Source organism: Gigantopelta aegis, chromosome 3 (assembly GCF_016097555.1).
Source record: "Gigantopelta aegis isolate Gae_Host chromosome 3, Gae_host_genome, whole genome shotgun sequence".
In the NCBI taxonomy this organism is placed as follows: domain Eukaryota; kingdom Metazoa; phylum Mollusca; class Gastropoda; order Neomphalida; family Peltospiridae; genus Gigantopelta; species Gigantopelta aegis.
The window spans coordinates 45,867,203-45,888,197 of record NC_054701.1 but is presented as its reverse complement, the minus strand read 5'-3'; the positions used below and the strand labels follow the sequence as shown (position 1 = coordinate 45,888,197).

The 20,995-nt window shown below is 33.7% G+C and overlaps 1 protein-coding gene and 1 long non-coding RNA gene across 3 annotated transcripts in view; one reads left to right on the top strand and one right to left on the bottom strand.

Annotated features, from left to right (window-relative positions):
• Positions 1–16,215, bottom strand: part of LOC121368118 (T-box transcription factor TBX2-like) — a 48,676-nt gene extending 32,461 nt beyond the window's left edge. Inside the window, exon 1 of one of the 2 annotated variants that reach the window (XM_041492693.1) lies at positions 16,021–16,215. In XM_041492693.1, the coding sequence (XP_041348627.1) occupies positions 16,021–16,043 (23 nt within the window). In that variant the 5' untranslated portion in view covers positions 16,044–16,215. Of the gene's footprint in view, positions 1–7,419; positions 8,296–16,020 lie in introns of those variants that run through there. The other variant, XM_041492691.1, reaches the window with a different exon arrangement.
• LOC121368120 overlaps positions 1–19,715 on the top strand; it is a 63,376-nt gene extending 43,661 nt beyond the window's left edge. The window contains exon 3 of the long non-coding RNA XR_005957477.1: positions 19,184–19,715. This is a non-coding gene — a long non-coding RNA (uncharacterized LOC121368120). The remainder of the gene's footprint in view (positions 1–19,183) is intronic.
• Positions 19,716–20,995: the final 1,280 nt, after the last annotated feature.

Sequence of the window (20,995 nt, the reverse complement as noted above, 5' to 3'; positions counted from 1 at the left end):
AATATTATTCCCTTCGCTTGCACTTGGGAAATAAAATCTTTCACAAACTCATTTCATAAATGTTGCAACTTCCGAAAACAAATTAATGTAGTAATTCTTCTATATATATATATATATATATATATATATATATATATGATATTAGACACGCCCTTGTTTAGAATGGTTAACTATTTCTTGGAGATTATAATAACTGAAACCCAATGGTGAATATTAAAATGAAACATCTTTAATTTTGTATCACTAGTTTAACATGACATTGGTACAATTATTACACAGACTTTAATAATGAGACAAATCTATAATTCACTGAATGTGCATGTTGCTATTTTAAAATCACTATTGTTTGGGTTGTACCGTATCGCAGAAATATCGCAATATAAAAAAATAAAACAGATATATTCGTAATAAAAACAATTCCGATCTCGCTATCACTTTGGTTCCCCATCATTCGTCTGAGATTAGTTCAACGAGAGTAGTTTTTAGCTTTTAGCTCACCTGGTAATTTCTATAGAATCAGTATAGTAATATCTTAAATGGCTCCCCATAATCTAAGTTAGGGGAGCATTTAATCATTATTTTCATGGTGGGCTCTGCAAATTCTTAATTTCTTAGATGATGAAACATACTCGTTTTGTGAGACATTTTGGGAAATCATTTATCTGTATATTTATATTTTGGTCTAGAGCAGCTCTGTACACACTATTTTACTTTGTAGCACATTCAATTTTTATTAAATATATATATATATATATATATATATATATATATATATATATATATATATACACACAACACACACACACACACACATACACACACACACACACTCACACATACATAGTTATTTTACTCTTCTTTGACATTCAACATATTTTGTTTTGCTTTTTGTTTGTTTGTTTTTGTTTGTTATTGTTGTTGGGGGTTGTTGGGGTTTGGGGGGTTCTTGGGGGGGAGGTCATTTATGTAAGATTGTCATTAACCATCCATTCATTTCGTTTCAAATTCACAAATTATTCAATAAAACTTATCCAAGAAATCACCTTAAAAATATATTAGGTATCCTTTTTTTCAGATAATGAACACCCCTGCGCAAAAACCTGGAACCGCCCTTGCTTATTCGTTTAATATTCCCATCATTCAGGCCATGGTGCATGCACTAAACAAGAAATCAACTTGACGTTTACAGTTTGCACACCATTGCACGTCTATTGTTTTGTTATAGGTACACACACCGTGTTACAACGTTATTCAATTCTCGTTACTATTGTCGATAACATCGCCTCTTATTTATAGCATATGTCAAGAGTGCAGGTAGCTTCGTTTCTAACTTAAATGTTCCAAAATAAATCGATAGTAATTTGTTACAACAATAACACTGATGCGGTCGATATTTACTCTGTGTCTAATTATTATCCTTGGATAAAATAAATATTAAATAAACGAGTGAGTGAATAAATAAATAAATGTACATAAAACGCATTCCACGTAAACATACACTATACGCATATACCACACAAACTCATACACTACACACACACACACACACACACACACACACACACACATATATATATATATATATATATATATATATGAGAGAGAGAGCGAGAGAGAGAGGGGGGGGTAGAGAGAAAACACACATACACATTCACTCAAATACATATGCACGCATGCAAACACATGTCCGTATAAATAGACAGACAGAAAGAAAAAAGAAAAGAAAAGGAGAAAACGAACAAAAGAAAATGGATGCATGGATGCATGGATGCATGGATGGATGCATGGATGAAGGATGGATGCAGGAGGATGGAGGCAGGGACGGGGGATGGATGGATGGATGGATGGATGGATGGATGGATGGATGGATATATAGATACATATGTAGGTAGATTAGTAGGTAGGTAGGTAGGTAGGCTGCTATGGAGGAAAGATAGAAAGACAGACAGACAGATAAATAGAACGAAAAGTCCTGTTCCTTTTTAATTTAATTTTCTCGGTGGAGTAAAACAATTTTCTCTCTGTCTCTCTCTTCCTCTTCTCATTTTTCTTTTCTTTCTTTTTTCTTTTTTTTCCTTTTTACTTCATGTTTCTGTTACACGGGTAACTAAAATATGCACTTAACACGCTACAGATAATGTTATTTTAAACTGCGCGTGGAGTTCTTCTTGTGTTTTCCTTTCTTTGATTCATTGATAAACTAAACAAGCAGATTCTCAAATGGGATCGGCAAATTAACAACAAAATGTTTATAAAGTCACATTCCATCTGTATGAAATAATATAAACTTTGACAAATCCAGCCAACGACAGATAGTCTTCAACCCGGTGTTTTAAATCATTCCGCGCTTTGGAACCTTACGTCCGGTTTTTGGCAGACTAAATACTGATAAGCGTAACGGTTTTTTATCTCTCTCTCTCTCTCTCTCTCTCTCTCTCTCTCTCTCTCTCTCTCTCTCTCTCTCTCTCTCTCTCTCTCTGTTACAATAATTCACTAATGAATTAACTACAGGGTCGTAGCCAGTGCGGGCTGGAGATCTATAGCCGCCCCCATCCCCGAAAACAATGTCCATACTTAGTTTTAAAATGCTCTCTTTTTTTCTTCTTTTTTTAAGCTGGGGGACATCCTATTATTTTTACTGCCCCCCCCCCCCCCCTCCGATATTTTGGCTAAGTACTGCCCTGCTAATAGTTTGATATGCGCTGAAAAAAAATTGCATAGATTAATCAAGGCTTTGAAAAAAAAAGGACAACTTTATTTCAATAATATTGTTTGTCGCGACCCGTTAATGAATTTTCTTTTAAAGACTAAACTTTAAAAACCATCAACAGAATGTTTCATAGTATTCAGTATTTAAAATATGTGTGCAACGTGCCATTTCTTTATCATTCCTGCATATTATTAATTACAATAAAATAAACAAAGTTTTTTAATTCAGTTTTATCAATTATGTCGTTTTACAAAATATCCTAATATACGATTATGGGGGGAGGGGGGGAGCGGAACGAGTGGAAAAATGCTGAAAGGAAAAGGTTTGTGGCTTTGATTGTGCGTTGTTGTTTCTGGGGGTTTTGGGGTGGTTTGGGGTTTTTGTTTTAGCAGTGTAATAAATTGATTAGTTTTTAATCATACATTTTATCCAAATAAAAATAATGATGAGCTGTGATATACACCTAATGCTATGTACATAGTATGTAATACGATATATATATAAAACTATGATACCATAATTAGATTTGATATGATAAACTAATAACTGATATATATATATATATATATTGAATATTAATTTAGTTTTATTTAAAATTATTGTTTGAATCACAGACATTTTTGTGTCTATTAAAATTAACAATATCTGTGAACATGTTAGACCCATTTTTCATCTACCGAATTCATTTTATAATGAAAAAAAAATAAGAATAATATTTTGTTCATGTATTCGCATTTCTTGTGTGATCTGATATGCATGTTGTAATTCGGTACTCTCAGTGATATACATGTGGTAAACATAATACTGATTTGATATACATTATTCAAAAATACAAATTGTTATTTAGAAGATATTACAATACGCATACCACATATATAAATACGCTTAGACAAACTAAAATGCAGAACACAATATCAAATAGCGCTTTTGGGGTTTCATAAATCTGCTAAATAGAATGTAATGGTGAAATAGATTTTCCTTAATTTAGACAATTCTAACCCTTGATAGATAACATCGCATTATGATAACCATCATGTCTTTTCTCAGGACATTCCAATAATTACGTCATCCTGTTACAGATGTACGAATTTACCTCTGTTGAAAGGTTGCATGCGTACAAAGGTCACATGTTGTCGGTCTCTTGGGGGCTCTCTATAAACAGGTACGACTGTAAATCAACAAAGAGAAGCAGGTAGCTCTATCTATTATTAAAATACCGGTTATATCTGATGAGATGTGTTGTGACTGACATACCGACTGCATACAACCTCATCACACAATGTCTGTCAGTATAATTATATGTCTGTTTGGTGAAAAAATTAAATTCTGTTCTGTTCTGTATAGAATGAATGAATGAATGAATGAATGTATAGAATGAATGAATGAATGAATGAATGAATGATTAACGACACCCCAGCATGAAAAATACATCGGCTATTGGGTGTCAAACTATGGTAATGCAAACAAATAAAGTTCTGTATAGAATTCCAGGAAAACTAAAATACTGTGCTGTAAAACCTTATATTCTATATCAATATATGCAACCCTTTAAAAAGGGGATTTAGTGAACATTGGTATGAATGTTATATTTTATTTTGCAGTACAACTCGATCGATTTAAATCTGTTATTAGATGTTTATGAAGAAGTATGGTATACGATACAATTGTTGAAATTTAAAATATAAATTAAATATATATAATATGGATAAAATTGTTAAATATGAATATATACCTGTATCATTAGTTAAATGTATATATCTGGATAAACATTTTAAGTTTTCATATATGAATATAAACCTGTATCATTAATTAAAAAATCAATGTGCTCTAGTGATGTCGTTAAACAAAACAAACAAACTATCATTAATTAAATGTATATATCTGGATACAACTGTTAAATTTCCATATATACATTTAAATATGTGATAAATATTTCACAAATAAATTTCCTTTTGGATTGTTATTAAATAACATTATAGATTAATTAATGAAAAAAGGTGTTTGTATTTTTATTACTAGATCTGTTATCTTCATTGTATTTATGAAAATGGAAAACATGTCAAGACTGCTTTCTAAAACAAAAACAAAATATTGTTATTTTATATAATCTTTTAAACAGTATTTGTGAATTTCTTTAAAGTTTTGTTTACAATAATACTGGGGGTTTTCTGTTTTACTAAGTATATTTAGAGTTACATTTTTTAAACGTTTATTGTACACAAATAAAATCCATTAGTACTTCTTGGAAAATAATATACATATTTTAGATATACCTGTAAATGTATTGATATCCCCATTATTGTATTAGTGATGATGTATAAAAAAAAATTAAATCGTTACTCCTGTTTTATCTATAAATATATCAGGTAACAATACCAGCTTTAATTTTTAGTACAACGTTTAATTTTTTTATTATTACTTTTCAAAACTATATTGACACACTATTAAAATATGTTCACAAATAATTTGTCATAGATGTATTTGTACAGAAGTGAACAATTTATTATACTATGGTAATAAAGTAATATAATTCATTAAAATGTATTATATTTTAAATGTGCTTAAACAACACAATTGAATACAGGTTATTTCAGCTATTCGTTCCATATACATTTACATAGAAGTATATTTTTTTCCTTTATCAGATAACAGTGTACGTTTACACGAACTGTGTGTAGTTGTCTGTAATGTTTTGAATGTTACGTTAGCTATGCTTCATTGGGTATTGTTTCAATTACTCTGTAGTGAGTGGATTTCAAAAATAAAACGTGTAATCTAGGTTAATAAATAGATGTATTTATGTGTTTACGTTTTTATGGTGCCATATTATTAAAATAATTAATAAAACTGCATCATTTAAATGAATTAATTTGTCAGCATGTAGAATTAATAATATTTACAAAAGTGATATTAATGCTCAGTTAATATGGTTAAAAGAACGATGTTTTTAAATATTAATTTTGTGATTCTTTATCATTTCGTTTTACATTAAGACTGGCTATATGTCTACAAATCATAAAAAAAAGTTTACATACTCGCACTGAATAATTAAGTTATATTTTAATAAATGCCTTATAATTTTTTACTCTTTGTGAGTTTTAAAAAATAATTTGCCAGGAGATCTATATTCCCTCTCATCTGTAATCATTACATTTTATTTCTGTTTGTTTATTCATATGCTAGTAAATAAATATGTCATTCTGCATAATATCTTGAAATACTTATAATTAAAACAAAAACAAAACAGAAATATGGATGTGCAAACGTCACCATATATTTTATTATTCAAGTCTATTTTAATAATAGAATGAAGATGATACTTATTCATATATATCTAAATATAATTATCAAAGCAGGTGTATCAAGCAATAATAATTTTATATATATATATATATATATATATATATATATATATATATTGATGGCCAACTATTTTCATTAACAATTTAATCAAATATTTTAATAGCTTTCAAAATTCACGATTCTGTATCAATAGTTGTACCTGCATGTGTCAGTTTGTATGTATATCATGCAAATATTTGTTACATGTTTCACATGTGGTACTGCTGCATGCAGTCGAAGCTAAACAATAGGGAAATTAAATATGTGTAATAAATAAACTATACACAGACATATATGTAATAAATATGGATTTCCTTATCAACTGGCTTGTAAATATGGAAATACAATATGTTCGTTCGATCTGCCTTTTGTATGAAACCTGTCTACGTACACACGCTACTACTAATAATTTAATGGGAGAATAACACATGAGTTGTATAGGCGTGCATTCCATCGTTTGACATAACAACCATGTTTAAATACCCAGGGTGGATATTGTGTGTATCTCTAGGGATTTGTGTGTGCTTGTGTCTATGATTGCGTGTCTGTCTGTCTGTCTGTCTGTCTGTCTGTCTCTCTCTCTCTCTCTCTCTCTCTCTCTCTCTCTCTCTCTCTCTCTCTCTCTCTCTCTCTCTCTCTCTCTCTCTCTCTCTCTCTCTCTCTGTGTGTGTGTGTGTGTGTGTGTGTTTGTGTGTGTGTGTGTGTACGTGTGCGTTTGCGTGTGCGTACCTGTGTGTATATGTATGTGCTTGTCATGTGTTATTTGAAACAGAAATTACACTGACACAAAACTCAAATGTATATTAATAATAATATATTTAAATAGAATACATGCGCCTTCATGTGTTACGTGTGCGTACCTGTATGTATATGCATGTGCTTGTCATGTGTCATTTGAAACAGAAATTAAAGCCAAACTCATAACACTTTGACACAAAACTCAAATGTATATTAATAATAATATATTTAAATATACTACATGCGCCTTCATATACTACAATATTTCAGCAAAATATGTTTTTTTTTTTTTTAAATATATATATTCCTCAAGGGTGTTAGAATGAGGGAGAGAATAATATTTTATGGGTGAAGGTTCCGTATTTTTAATGTCAATAGTGTCACAGTATTTATTTTATACTATACGTATTGAATGATAATTGACTCATCTTGTGTTTACAAGCTTTCGTGGTAAAGCTTACAACGTAAATATAGACGAAACTACTACTACTACTACTACTACTATTACTACTACTACTACTACTACTACTACTACTACTACTACTACTACTACTACTACTACTACTACTACTATCACTACTATCACTACTACTACTACTACGACGACGACGACGACGACGACGACTTACCTCCCAGATTTCGTTATGACCATCTCGGTTCCGTGGCGGTGAAAACTCTCCCACAAGTCTCTGCTGTCCAGTTCCACCTTGGGGTCATCCTGGATATCCTGGTCCGTGGGTTCCAGTCCCCGGAACGGCCTGTACGGCTGGGGGTGGGGCAGGAAGTCCCCGGGCATGAGTGGCGACCTAGCCATCGCCTGTTGGAACTTGGGCAACATGGGCGCCGTCAGACCCGTAGGGTGGAAGGCGACCCCAGGAAGGTAGGGGTGCTGCCCTAAGAGCGACCCCATCGCGTAGTCCATAGGCCGCTGTAGAAACAGAGGGTTAAAAGCCATGGCGCTTTGGTCCCGGCTGGAACTGGGGAAAATCATCAAGTCCAGACGCTACTACGAAATATATTTTTAAAAAATTGGCCAGGGTTTCAGTCGAATAGTAGATCCCGTGAGCTTGACAATTCGCTTCAATATGCTCTAACACGGGGGAGATAATGATTATGAGAGGCCGGCTGTGATTGGCTGGCTGGGATCGTCGCGTCATGCATACGAGGGCTTACCCCGGCGAGAAACGAGGCGGGATTCCGGTGACGTTTTTGTAAAAGATTACAAGTGTCATCCGAGTGCACGGTCACGGCTGTATCACATCAGTTTCTCGTCAAATAAGCCTCCCCAGTGCCACAGAAATAAATAACTCTTACACACCTAGGCACTTCGCCGTAATTAATTTGTTATTTTTCATAAAACGCAACGCATTTATTTTTTGTCCTCCGACTTCTTTAAATTCTGTACGGACAAGAGGCTTCCAGCTGAGACCATATTGAACGTAAAGCAGCCGCAGAATCATCGTATTCACAACAGACAATATAGGCGGTTTTTGTGTTTGCCTGTCCGCCCACTGAATTTAAACAACATCACGAGGCGTGAAATGTCGGAAGAAAAAAGAAAAAAAGCCCCATAGATCGCTCCGTCGTTCGCAAATCACGTTTCGAATCACGTGACCTTGCAACCGTATCCCACGTCGCGATCACCCGACGGCACGTGCGCGCGAGACAATTCTGCTGCGTTTTCCCGCGATTTAATTTTCCGTCTGCAACAGCTTGCCGCAGGGTAGTTTTCTCTTTGGATCTGGCGATTAGTTCCACATTTTCAGGGATTAATTCCATTTTTCAGCGATCATTTAGACATTTCAGAGATTAATTATACTTTTCTCAGGTTGATTAATGTCATCCTGAAATTTTAGGAGTAGTAGTCGATTTTTTTGTATTATTATTGTGTGTTTTTTTATATAAGTTGTATTGTGTTAGACTAATTTTCATGTTTTTAAAAATGTTATTAAAAATAAGATTTTATATTAAATGATAGCTTAATATAAACTGTCATTATAGTTTTATTAATTCAGGGATATTCTGCATATTATCACCTGGCAGTCGGGGGCGGAACTTAGACGAGTTCATGTAAAAATAGATTGTGTGTCTTTAAGCAATTCAGATGAAAATTGGGGAATTTCTAAAAAACAAAAAAACAAAAAAAAAATTAAATACAAAAAAAAAATGCCACGAGTTCTACAAGTAGATGTATAATTTCTGTTCTTGTTTCGTTGTGTTGTTGTTGTTGGTGATGATGATTTGATGATGATGATGTTTGGTTTTTATTTCATGTTTAATACATATCAGGTATTTTACTAATATATATTTTTGGTGGTAGTAAACAAAACATTAGAAAATGACTGATTTATTTTTTATTGATTTTTTTTTTGGGGGGGGGGGGGGGAGATGGGGTCAGCTATATCTTAATGACGTGACGTCAAAAGGTGCGACCGATGCTAACATCCCATGTATTACTAATGTAAAATAAGTATATTTTCCGAACCCTTTATTATATTTTAATATAACAGGTAACAAAATGAAGTACACCAATTCTTCTTTTATATGATATGAAATATGGGAGATTTAATGCATGCTTTTTTTTTTTAGAAAACTAGTTAAACAGGTTACAACCAACGGAAAAACTGCTTGTAAGTTGTAACAAAAAAGTGTGGCATGTATTTCTAATTTGACTATAAAATTGGCTGTTGAGTTGAGGAGACTTTGCACGCTTCCAACGCGTCTCATAAATTATTTAATTTCATTATGTCAGTAAAGATTTTTTTTTAAAAAGAAAAATATGGCATCTTTTAATGTTGGGAAATACTGTCTCATGTAATATTAAAATATCTTATTACATGTAATTAACCGTAGATTGTTTTGGTTTTGTTTTTGTTGTTGTTGTTGTTAGAGGTGGTGGTCTTAACTTCATTATTACGTACATGCTTTTAATGTTTTAGTTAGATTTATTTATTTTATATATTGAAAGCAATAAAATATAATGGCTTTTCTATACTTCATATATAATCACATGAATTAGTTGTTTTACGAATACTTGTATGTATATTGCTACGAAAATATTTATGAACTGTTAACAAATTGACTGGTTTACGACTATTTCATAAATGGCCACATGGGGAGGGGTGAATATACAAGAATCATTTTAATGGCAAGCATTTTTCATATAATCAGGCTTTTAAAAAACAAACTGTGAGTTTTAGGGAACGTGCAAGGAAAAATTAGGTAGTGTAGGTCGGCAGGGTCTGTTTGGGATTGTTGTTGTTGTTTGTTTGGGTGGGGTTTTTTTGTGGGGTTTTTTTTTTTGGGGGGGGGTTCTTTGTTTTGTTTTTGTTGATTTTATTTTACTACATTCACCCCTACGGGTCCAGATAAAATGTTGTATATATGCTATTTTCACATGAACATTAAAAGAAATTCCAATTCCAATATTCATTTACATGCTCATATACCATTAGAGTTTCGAGCATGTCTGTCCCGGGTCCGGTCTCTGGATAACCAGTGGTCTGACCCGGGACAGAAATATCAGGGCAATTTTGAACTTTACGGCCAAAAGAAAAATTTAGTGGGGCTTTATAAATTTATTTGCGCAATCAAAATATTAATTATTACTTACTTTTATTTTTAAAAAACTAAAACATTTTGGCGCTTTTAGACTGGGCATTCTAAAAACAAAATCCAAATTAAAAAAACAAACAAAAAAACAAACAAACAAACAAAACAAAAATTTAACTTTTTTGTTTTTTAAATAACAAATCCAATTTTTTTTTCAAGGATCGGTCCTTTTTTCTAGGTAGGTTAGGTGCATCCATCCATCAATTTATTTATTTAATCATTCTCTCATTCATTCATTCACTCACTCACTTACCAACCCACTTATTTATTCATTCATTCATTCATTCATATTCAAACAAGCCTGCATTAAGCAGGCGCCAACTTGGCCTATTAAGACGGGTGACTCGTTATCAGAGCTGTTTGCTGTAGCAGGTTAGGCGTACATTAAAAACTAAATTCTATTACTATTTATCGCTGACTGGGATCCACGACAACATTAAACAATTAAAAAACAATAATGGACTGTATTATAATAACACACACACTCGCCTCTGTTCACCACACGACAAGCAGTAATTAAATAAATCGATTTTCGGGAACGTGTTTCGTTCGCCTAAATTAAAATACTACACGTGAATAACAAGAACACATTGCCGCCGATAAGCATCGCAGTCAAAATACATCCGGGTTGTGGGTTATTCAAGGGTTTCGTTTGTTTGTTTTTTCTTTTTTATTTGTTTGTTTGGGGGTTGTTGTTGTTTTTTGTAGATTGTAGAGTTGATGTTTTCTTGGATTTTTTATATATTTTTTAGAATATTCTTCGGTGCTTTTTTTCTTCTTTTTTTTTTTACTTTTTTTGACGCAGTACTTAGGCCTATTGGGGAGTTCGGTCTTTTTGTGGGGAGGTTATTTTTTAGGTGTGTGGGTATTTTGTGGCTGGAGAATTACAACCTCATTTTGAGAAATCGTCACTTGAAGTTTGGAGCTGCCATATCTGAGTCATAGAGAGGTCTTTGCAATAGTTTTAATATAACAAGTGTGTCTTAAAATATCATATTCTAGGACTGTTTACTATGTAGATAATCTTATTTTCTATCAAATATGATGGATAACTCATTTTTGTTGCTTGTTTTTAATTTTTGTTACTGCTTGGTTGTGGTTTGATATATTGATGAGTGTGTTTGCTATCACTGCTGCTGTGGCTGTTGTTTGGGGGTTTAACAATTGTTTTAGATATCACTGCTGCTGTGGCTGTTGTTTGGGGGTTTTAACAATTGTTTTAGATATACCAAGAATGATCACTAAAGGATCATCTTTTCTGAAAAATGAATGAACAATTTTTAAAATACACATTATGATTCATGTAACCTTTTGTGTTTGCATTTGATATTAAAAAATATATTTCAAAATGGGTCGCACTTTTACAATATTAATATCCATTTTATTTTTTAATTTAAATTTTGAAAATAAAAATCTTTCTGTCTTCGTGTGGTCAGCTTTGAAGTGCCCATCTCCAAGTCTCCACCCCTATACCCTCAACACTTGGATTTAATATGAACACAAATCAAAATTCATCATTATAAGACAAGCATTTTGATTGGTCAATGGAACCGCCATTATTTCCTGTTATTATTCATCCACCTCATTATTTTACATGCGTCATGCAGGTGATTAGTTCACCTGGGAGTTCGTTTCTACCGCGATACTAATAATAAAGCTACGAATTTTACACCTTTCTTATTTAGATTATTAATTCGGTGGTTTCCAATTTACTTTTTCTATCCGTTGCACTTTCTCTCTTCGAGTCCGAATTCTCGTTCGTTTTCCCTCGTCGGCGTAATTTGTGCGCGCGGACTGGAAGTTAGAAAGAATTGTGTGCGCGCTAGAGCGACCAGTGTTTCCGATCACGCTCAGCGTACCCGTAATTGGATGTGACTGCGCGAGCGGTTCGTCACTGTTTCGCCCCAAGGGGTAATAAAAATCACCGTAATAACGGGTACTTAGGGCAAAATCAGAGTTTACGGCGCAATCCGCTAGTCCAGGTCTCCGGTCTGGCCAGCTGTTGGCAGGATCACGCACGCACGCACGCGCTCGTCACTGACTGACTAGATGTTTCTTTATTTGATCTCTCACCACAGATTTTTTTCATCTTTTTTTTTTTCTTTTTTTTTTTACCCCCACACCCCCTTTTCAAGTAAAGCGAATTATGATATTCATTTCAAGCCTTCAGTTTTTCTCTGCTTTTTCAAAATTTAGAAGAAAATAATCGCAATATTATTTTTTAATTATTATTATTTATCTACTGGTATTTTTATTGCGTTGGTCTATTCTGATTTATGTTTATTTAGCTATTAATGCATTTATTGTTTGAAATTATATCTGTTGAAAATATGCATAGGGAAATAGATTATTTATTTTTAAAAGTGGAGAAGCAAAAATGTACAATTTATGTGATGAATTCTGTATAGTCCTAACACCTTCATAATTATCATATTTAGCTGGGGTTTTAAAAAAATCAACTATGGACCTTTAATTTCAAGTTAAAAACTCAACATATTTTATTAATAATACATAAGATTTTCCGAAGATTGATTTAAATCAAAATCACAGTAAATGTATATAAATAAAAATATGTATTTCATTTCGTTTGTTTGGTTCTGCGTCAGGAAGGTAAGTTGATGGGCCTAACAAAATTACAGTATCTCCCTTGAGACATCTTCAGATATAAATTATATAAACGTATATAATAGTGAAACAAGTATGTTGAAATGTGTAATAATATAGTTATGCAGTTTCACATTGTTTATGTTATACAGTGGCGGATCCAGAAAATCCATTTAGGGGTCCCCAATGGCATGTGGCCGAATATCACAAACGTTCCCGAAGGGATTCCTTTGATTCTCCAAAGGTTTTTTGTTGTTGTTTTTTTGTTGTTTTTTGTAAATAAAATTAAAATATAACTGTTGAAAAATTTAACGGGGAGTCAGGCCCCTGGGCACCCCTTAGATCCGCCACTGTTGTATTTATTATTTAATATTTTATTATGAATTTTAAGGCTTTTGTTGTATCTGTTATTGTTGCTGTTAAAAATAATAATTATCTATATTGTTATTATTCTCGTTAGTGTTCGCATTGTTATTATTATATTATTTTTTGCCTAGTGCTATTTAAAAAAAAAAAAAAGTTTTGTTAACATTATATAAATGTTTTGTTAAAATATTATAAATCATATGAATGTATATTTCTGAATAATGAGGTTTTAAAAAAAATAGTGCTATTACAAGGTCTGTTTATTATTTCATTTTCCATCTGTGTTGTAATATTGATCGCTATTAGTATTATTACGATTACTCATACTATAGTGACTAAGTTGATGAAAATTGCATTACTAGATTGACTTCCCACAAAGTTTGGCACCATCAAATTACCACAGTGTTTATAGACATATTGTAGAAAGTATAAATGGACTACTACTTGACTATTTGATTACATAATAAATGATATTAATGAGTAATGAGATTAATTTAATCCAAATTACCGTATCGTATCCAAAGTATGCCAAAAAAATATCTCTGAAGTTTTTAATATATATTTTTAATGAATATTAAGCTAAATATAGTTAACGCTTAATACATTTATCATTAATAATAAAAACACATTAAAATTATTATGCATGAAAGTTAATTAATGTTTAATATGGGAAAGCCTTTTCTTTATAATTTCATCAATAAACTGCATATTTCTTAAATGTGATTTATTTGAAATTTATTTTCGATAAGTCTTTTTCAATTTAAAAGCATATTGTGCCAACAGATGTGACTTCACAACCTTGAAACTTTATTTCGGTACACTCAGGCCGTCAAACGACAGCATATGAGGAATAATTGTACAATGGGTATTTACAGTGACAAGATGACAACAGGAGTTCATAGTATATATAAAAACATAATTCAAACTAGCTATATACACATTTAAAAAATGAAGATGCGCGGTGACACGCATACTCTATAATTACAACACGTAAATAATGTCTGGTCGTTTTCGTGTGCACTTAATCATTTCATTTCAACTTATTTTCGTGCTTATATCTAATTACGGTTCAAGCACGCTGTCCTGGGCACACACGTCAGCTATCTGGGCTGTCTGTCCAAGACAGTAGGTTAGTTGTTAGTGGTTAGTGGTAAGTGAGAGAGAAGAGGGTATAGTGGTCTTACACCTACCCAATTAGTCGTTAAAACTCGCTCTGGGTGGAGCCGGTACCGGGCTGCGAACCCAGTACCTACCAGCCTTATGTCCGATGGCTTAACCACAACATCACCGATGCCGGTGCACTTAATCTTAATACCTTGTGTTTGTCTGCCTGTTTTATTTGAGCAAACTTGCAGTCAGATTATCTACCGCAGTTTGTTTTCTTTAACGACACCACTAGTGCACATTGATTTATTAATCATTGGCCATTGGATGTCAAACATTTGGTAATTTTGACATTTGATAAGTCTTAAAGAGGAAACTCGCTACATTTTTGCATTAGTAGCAAGGGATCCCACAGACAGGATAGCACATACCACGACCTTTGGTATACCAGTCGTAGCGTACTGCCTGGAACGAGAAATAGTCCAATGGGCTCACCGACGGGGATCGACCCTAGATCGACTGCGCATCAGGCGAGCGCTTTACCACTAAGCTACGTCCAACTTTCATTTCTTCTTGGGTTTGTTTTTTTCTCTCCTTTATTCTCTCAAAAATATTCCTTTGTGTTCATATTTTAAATTGCATGAATTTGTCACGGAGAAGGCATAGTCAGCTGGAAAACTTGTACCTAATCTGTTTTTTAAAAGCAATAAAATAACATACATATGTTTTAATCAATCAACTCCGATGCCTTTACGCAACACTTATACACAAGAGTAACTTTTCAAAATCGCGTGCGTGTGGCCTTGCGTTATCGCGTTGTTTTAATTACGGCCTGAAAACGCCTTGAATAAAATTTTATTAATTCTTGATAGGCGGGTTTCGTCACTTTGATCCACGACATCAAATACTAGGTGTGTATACCTCGTAAAAAAAAGCCAGGCGCGAAGCTTATCAATGAATTAAGAGAAAATTCAAACGCCGAAATATTTACCTATCTGCACACGTCTGCTCTTTTAGTGCGGGACTTGCAAACTGGTGCACTTTTAGTGCGGGACTTGCAAACTGGTCCATTTTTAGAGCCAATAAATGTGTCTTTGTGGTCCTTTAATTGGCGAATGTGGTTATACTGGTATTTTAACGCCAAAAGCTTGATATTTTTCAAAGGAGTGGAAGTTTTGTTGATTTTCATCTTCCTGTTCTTAAATCGGCCTTAAAAGACAGAACATTGATATGATGGAAGAACATTTTATGCGAAAATGTTTCAGGTTTTTCTTGGAGTGGATTTTGCTGGGGGATGTGTCAGAAATTCAATTGTACGTTCTAGTATGTAAAGGGTATATTTTAGCCCACATATCAATAACTAACAGCTATTATTCAGTAAGAAGTGATCCAAAAAAATAAAAAGAGATTATGTCTATTTCGTTTGTTGTAATAAAGTAGTCATTCCTGTTTTCGTATCTCCTCGGATTTCCACTTCGCTCTTGTTCGTTTGTATCGATATTAATAATATGTAAGAGTAAGAAAAGTGTTTTTTTTAACTTAACTGTTTTTCTCTTCTTCGCCTCATCCTTCCCCCTATTCATTAGCTTCTTCGTTTTGTTCTTTATCTTCTCTTTCTTTCTTTGTTTCTCTCTCACGCACACGCATACACGCCCTATATCCTCTGTCTCTGTCTCTCTATCTCTGTGTCTGCTGTCTGCTGTCTTTGCTTCTCCCTTGCACCATTTCCGTGTCTAATATTTTCTGGGGAGAGTATGACTCGACCCCCCCCCCCCCCATAATTTCTTTACACGCGCCTGATTTCTCTCTCTCTCTCTCTCTCTCTCTCTCTCTCTCTCTCTCTCTCTCTCTCTCTCTCTCTCTCTCTCTCTCTCTCTCTCTCTCTCTCTCTCTCTTTCCCTCTTTCCCTCTCCCATACACACTATCACCGTGTATTAAAATTCTGTATTTTGAGACTTCCCATGAAGATGAACACACATATATATATATATATGTATCACTTGAAGTGAAGTTAATTGTTGACTTTAATAATATACTGGCGTGTACATTTCACCGAATTGAATAAAATCGTGAATTCGCATGTATTTATCTCACTCCTGATCTTGATGCAGAATCTGCGCACGCCATCGTTCCCGCCAATAATCCTACCAACTGCGCGATTATGAGCGAGTTAATCTGTTATGATCCGCCCGCACACTGATCAGTTACAACACAACGCCGCGGTTGTCTTATCTACCAGTATAGTTTAATTTTATTTCACAAAGCACTGAACCACACAAGAACAAACCGGCTTCACCAATACCCGTACTGATGGCGCAGTGGCTAGATACCTTTTCCCCGCATTCTATATTTGGAGTGGCGCGGGAGCGGGACAAAGAAAACGGATGCATAAAAAAATCTATAATACAATATATGAGGCCGTTTCAACAGTTTCTGATCGGTCTGACCGCTTCTCCTCTTTTGATTTGCACTGCCCATAGCCTTCTTTTTACTTACCCGATACCGCACTTCGCATGGAACTCTAAACACGCACAGGTCAATATAATACAATACAATGTATACACTGGTTAAGCTAAAAACAATCGTTTAATTAAAAAAACAAATATATTAACTAGTTATAATAATAAAAATAATAATAATAATAATAATAATAAAGAGATATAATATCCTGTCGACTACCGTATACACATCGTGTTAAATACTGCGTACAAAGATGAATTCCATAAATACAACGGCAATGGAAGCCGTCATCTTTGTACCTAAAATAGAAGTGGCTATATACACGGCTGCTGTGTGAATGGCCTCGACTAATGACGCCTGGCTATTTACACGTGGTCACAATATATTTGGGGGGAAAGATCAGTATAAGGCCACCACACCTCATCTAAACTTTCCAGTGAAAAGCATCTAGTATTACATCTAGCATCTTAAAGGGACATTCCTGAGTTTGCTGCATTGTAAGATGTTTCCGACTAATAAAATATTTCTACGATTAAACTTAAATATTAAATATATGTTCTTGTTTTGAATATCAGTGTCTCTATATTCAATGTGTTTCTGGTCATCTTAATATTTGTAAGAAGCCCTAACTGGATTTTATCTTTTAATAATTTCGTACGGACGAAAAAAAATATTTTAGGAAATAAAATGAAATTTTACCTAGTACAAATATTAGAACGATCAGATACACATTTAATATACAGCCACTGATATTTTATGCCGAAAAATATATTTGATATGTAATTACAATCGTTAAAAAGTCTCTGTTAGTCGATAACATCTTAAAAACTGCAGCAAACTCAGGAATGTCTCTTTAAGTATCTAGTATAATGATTATTATTATTCCTATGGTCATCAATAGCAGTTATTATATGAGCCCGTTTCGTGCGTCCGTTTTGTTTTTTGGGGTTTTTTTGTTTGTTTTGTGGGGGGGGGGGGGGGGGGGGGGGTTTTTTTAGTTAGTTTTTTTGTTTTTTGTGTGTGTTCTACGGTTCTTAAGCTATTTGCTTTAAGACTGAAGGACACTGGGTTCGCAACTACAGTGTTCGTTAGGCTACTACATCGACGACGTGACGCCTTTCTCAACAACTGTTAACCGATAGGTTAGAGTTGTCCTGGACAGGTTGTCCAACTATCTCAAGTGTTTGCTTAGACCGGCGTGTCTTGAATATTACTTGGACAAAAGGATAGGGATTAATTGAAATTAATAAATAAAATCTGTATTGTTTTATAGTCATGTCATCTTTGTTAAAACTAATAGATAGTATGTTGGCTTCTGTTCGTTTGTTTGTATGTCTATCTGTTTGACGATTTATTTATTTTACTTTATTTTTATTTAATTTTATTTTTTATTTTATTTTATTTCTTTATTTTAATTTTTTTTTTTTCCATTTAATTTTTTTTTAAACCGTTGAAAATGTGCAACAGTAGAATATTAAAATTATGTATTATTATCTCATATAATTTTTATGGCATACATAAAATAACAAAATAAGGGTGGGACATAGCCCACTGGTAAAGCCTGAAGCGTGACTGATCTAGGATCGATCCCCGTTGGTATTTATTATTCCACATCTTGTGTAACAAAGGCTTTGGATGGTGTTTATAAAAGATTCCTTGCTGCTAATCGAAAAGGTAGCACATGGTGTTTTTTGTTTGTATGTCTATCTGTTTGACGATTTATTTATTTTACTTTATTTTTATTTTATTTTATTTTTTATTTTATTTTATTTCTTTATTTTAATTTTTTTTTTTTCCATTTAATTTTTTTTTAAACCGTTGAAAATGTGCAACAGTAGAATATTAAAATTATGTATTATTATCTCATATAATTTTTATGGCATACATAAAATAACAAAATAAGGGTGGGACATAGCCCACTGGTAAAGCCTGAAGCGTGACTGATCTAGGATCGATCCCCGTTGGTATTTATTATTCCACATCTTGTGTAACAAAGGCTTTGGATGGTGTTTATAAAAGATTCCTTGCTGCTAATCGAAAAGGTAGCACATGGTGTGGTGGCAGTGGGTTTCTTCTCTCATTATCTGTGTGGTATATATCCGACTAAATAAAAATTTAAAATATGCCTGTGAAATATATATGTATATATATATATATATATATATATATATATATATATATATATATATATATATATATATATATATATTAATTGTCAGAGCTATTTTATAAACTCCATTATTGCAGGTGAAGAAGTTTGTGTAACTCTAACGTATCTGTTGTCGTCAGTCACCTTTGATCGTGATGTCGTGTCGCCAGGTTAAATCACATGGGCGGCGTCGTCGACCACGTCTTGTCGTCGCCACGCGGAAAGGTTTTGCCCATCACAGACGTTTGAAGGTAAACATATCTATTAATCTCGCCAATAACGAGTTGAATAACTGGCTATTGGTCGACATCAAAGTAAGAAATAGACTGAGAAACACCCAGATTTACAGTCATGATATAAACACTTTCCTCGTTTCTTTCTTGTATATTATAGGGTGCGGAGTGTAGCTTAGTAGGTATAGCACTCGTCTGAGGAGCTTTGGTCGCAGGATCGAATCCCACGCAGTGAACCCATTCTTTGGTTGGTGTTTTTCCTTTCAAAACAGTGACCCACGACTGGTATATCAAAGGCTCTGGTATGTGCTGTCCTGTCTGTGTGGAAATGAATACAAAATATGTTTTGCTGCCATTTCCTCTTAAAGACTATATGTCAGAATTACAATATGGTTGACATCCAACATCCAATAGGTTTTTTTTTTTTTTTTTTTTTTTTTTTTTTATTGTTGTTTTGTTGTTTTTGTTATTGTTGTTCTCTGGATTGACTACCGTATTGTGCTGCATTCAGTTCATACATTGTGTCGCCCGCACCATTTGACTGGTTTGCATCTTGTTATATTCATTTGACATCACATTTAGCGTCAAAACAAGTATAATTAATTTTTATTCAAAATCAATTTATTTTAAAATGTATAGTTTAAAGTCAGTTATCGTGTAGATGTTTACCATCCATATTTATTTGAGGTCAGTGAACTGATCTCTGTGTTGATGAATATATATGACATAGATTTTTTTCCGTTTACAGTTTATGTGTGTGTGTCATAGATTAATATGAATTATTTACCACAAATAAATATTTAAACAGCGAAATATGACACTTTCAATTATGGCAATGTACCTTTAATCCTTTAACCATTAACTTTATCCATTGCCCTGTTCATTGTACCAAAAAGAGAGAAAGAAATGTTTTATTTAACGACGCACTCAACACATTTTATTTACGGTTATATGGCGTCAAACATATGGTTAAGGACCACACAGATTTTGAGAGGAAACCCGCTGTCGCCACTACATGGGCTACTCTTTCCGATTAGCAGCAAGGGATCTTTTATTTGCGCTTCCCACAGGCAGGATAGCACAAACCATGGCCTTTGTTGAACCAGTCATGGATCACTGGTCGGTGTAAGTGGTTTACACCTACCCATTGAGCCTTGCGGAGCACTCACTCGGTGTTTGGAGTCGGTATCTGGATTAAAAATCCCATGCCTCGACTGGGATCCAAACCCAGTACCTACCAGCCTGTAGACCGATGGCCTAACCACGACGCCATCGAGGCCGGTCTCATTGTACCAAGGCTGTCCAGTCCAACGTGGTTTGTAGGGTTGAGAGGGTTAACGACTGATGAGGCTATGTAAAATTATGATATGTAAGATGAACCAAAGCTCTCGACCATTACCACTAAAAACAAAAGAAGTAAGACATCGCCGCTTTGTAATTCCTGGCTAAAGAGACAATACAACTTTAATTCCCTTTGATAAATTACCAACTCAACTGTCACTTAAAGAGGAGATGGATGGAAACAAGTTTACAAACAAGTGTAGCTATAAGTGCCACTGTGTCCACCCAACAAAGAATTTTACAACAGCATAAAATAGTGACGTACACCTAAGCCGTTCTTTTGTCGCTGGATCATCGACAAATTCTCCGGAAATCTGTGACAATCACTTAATCAGC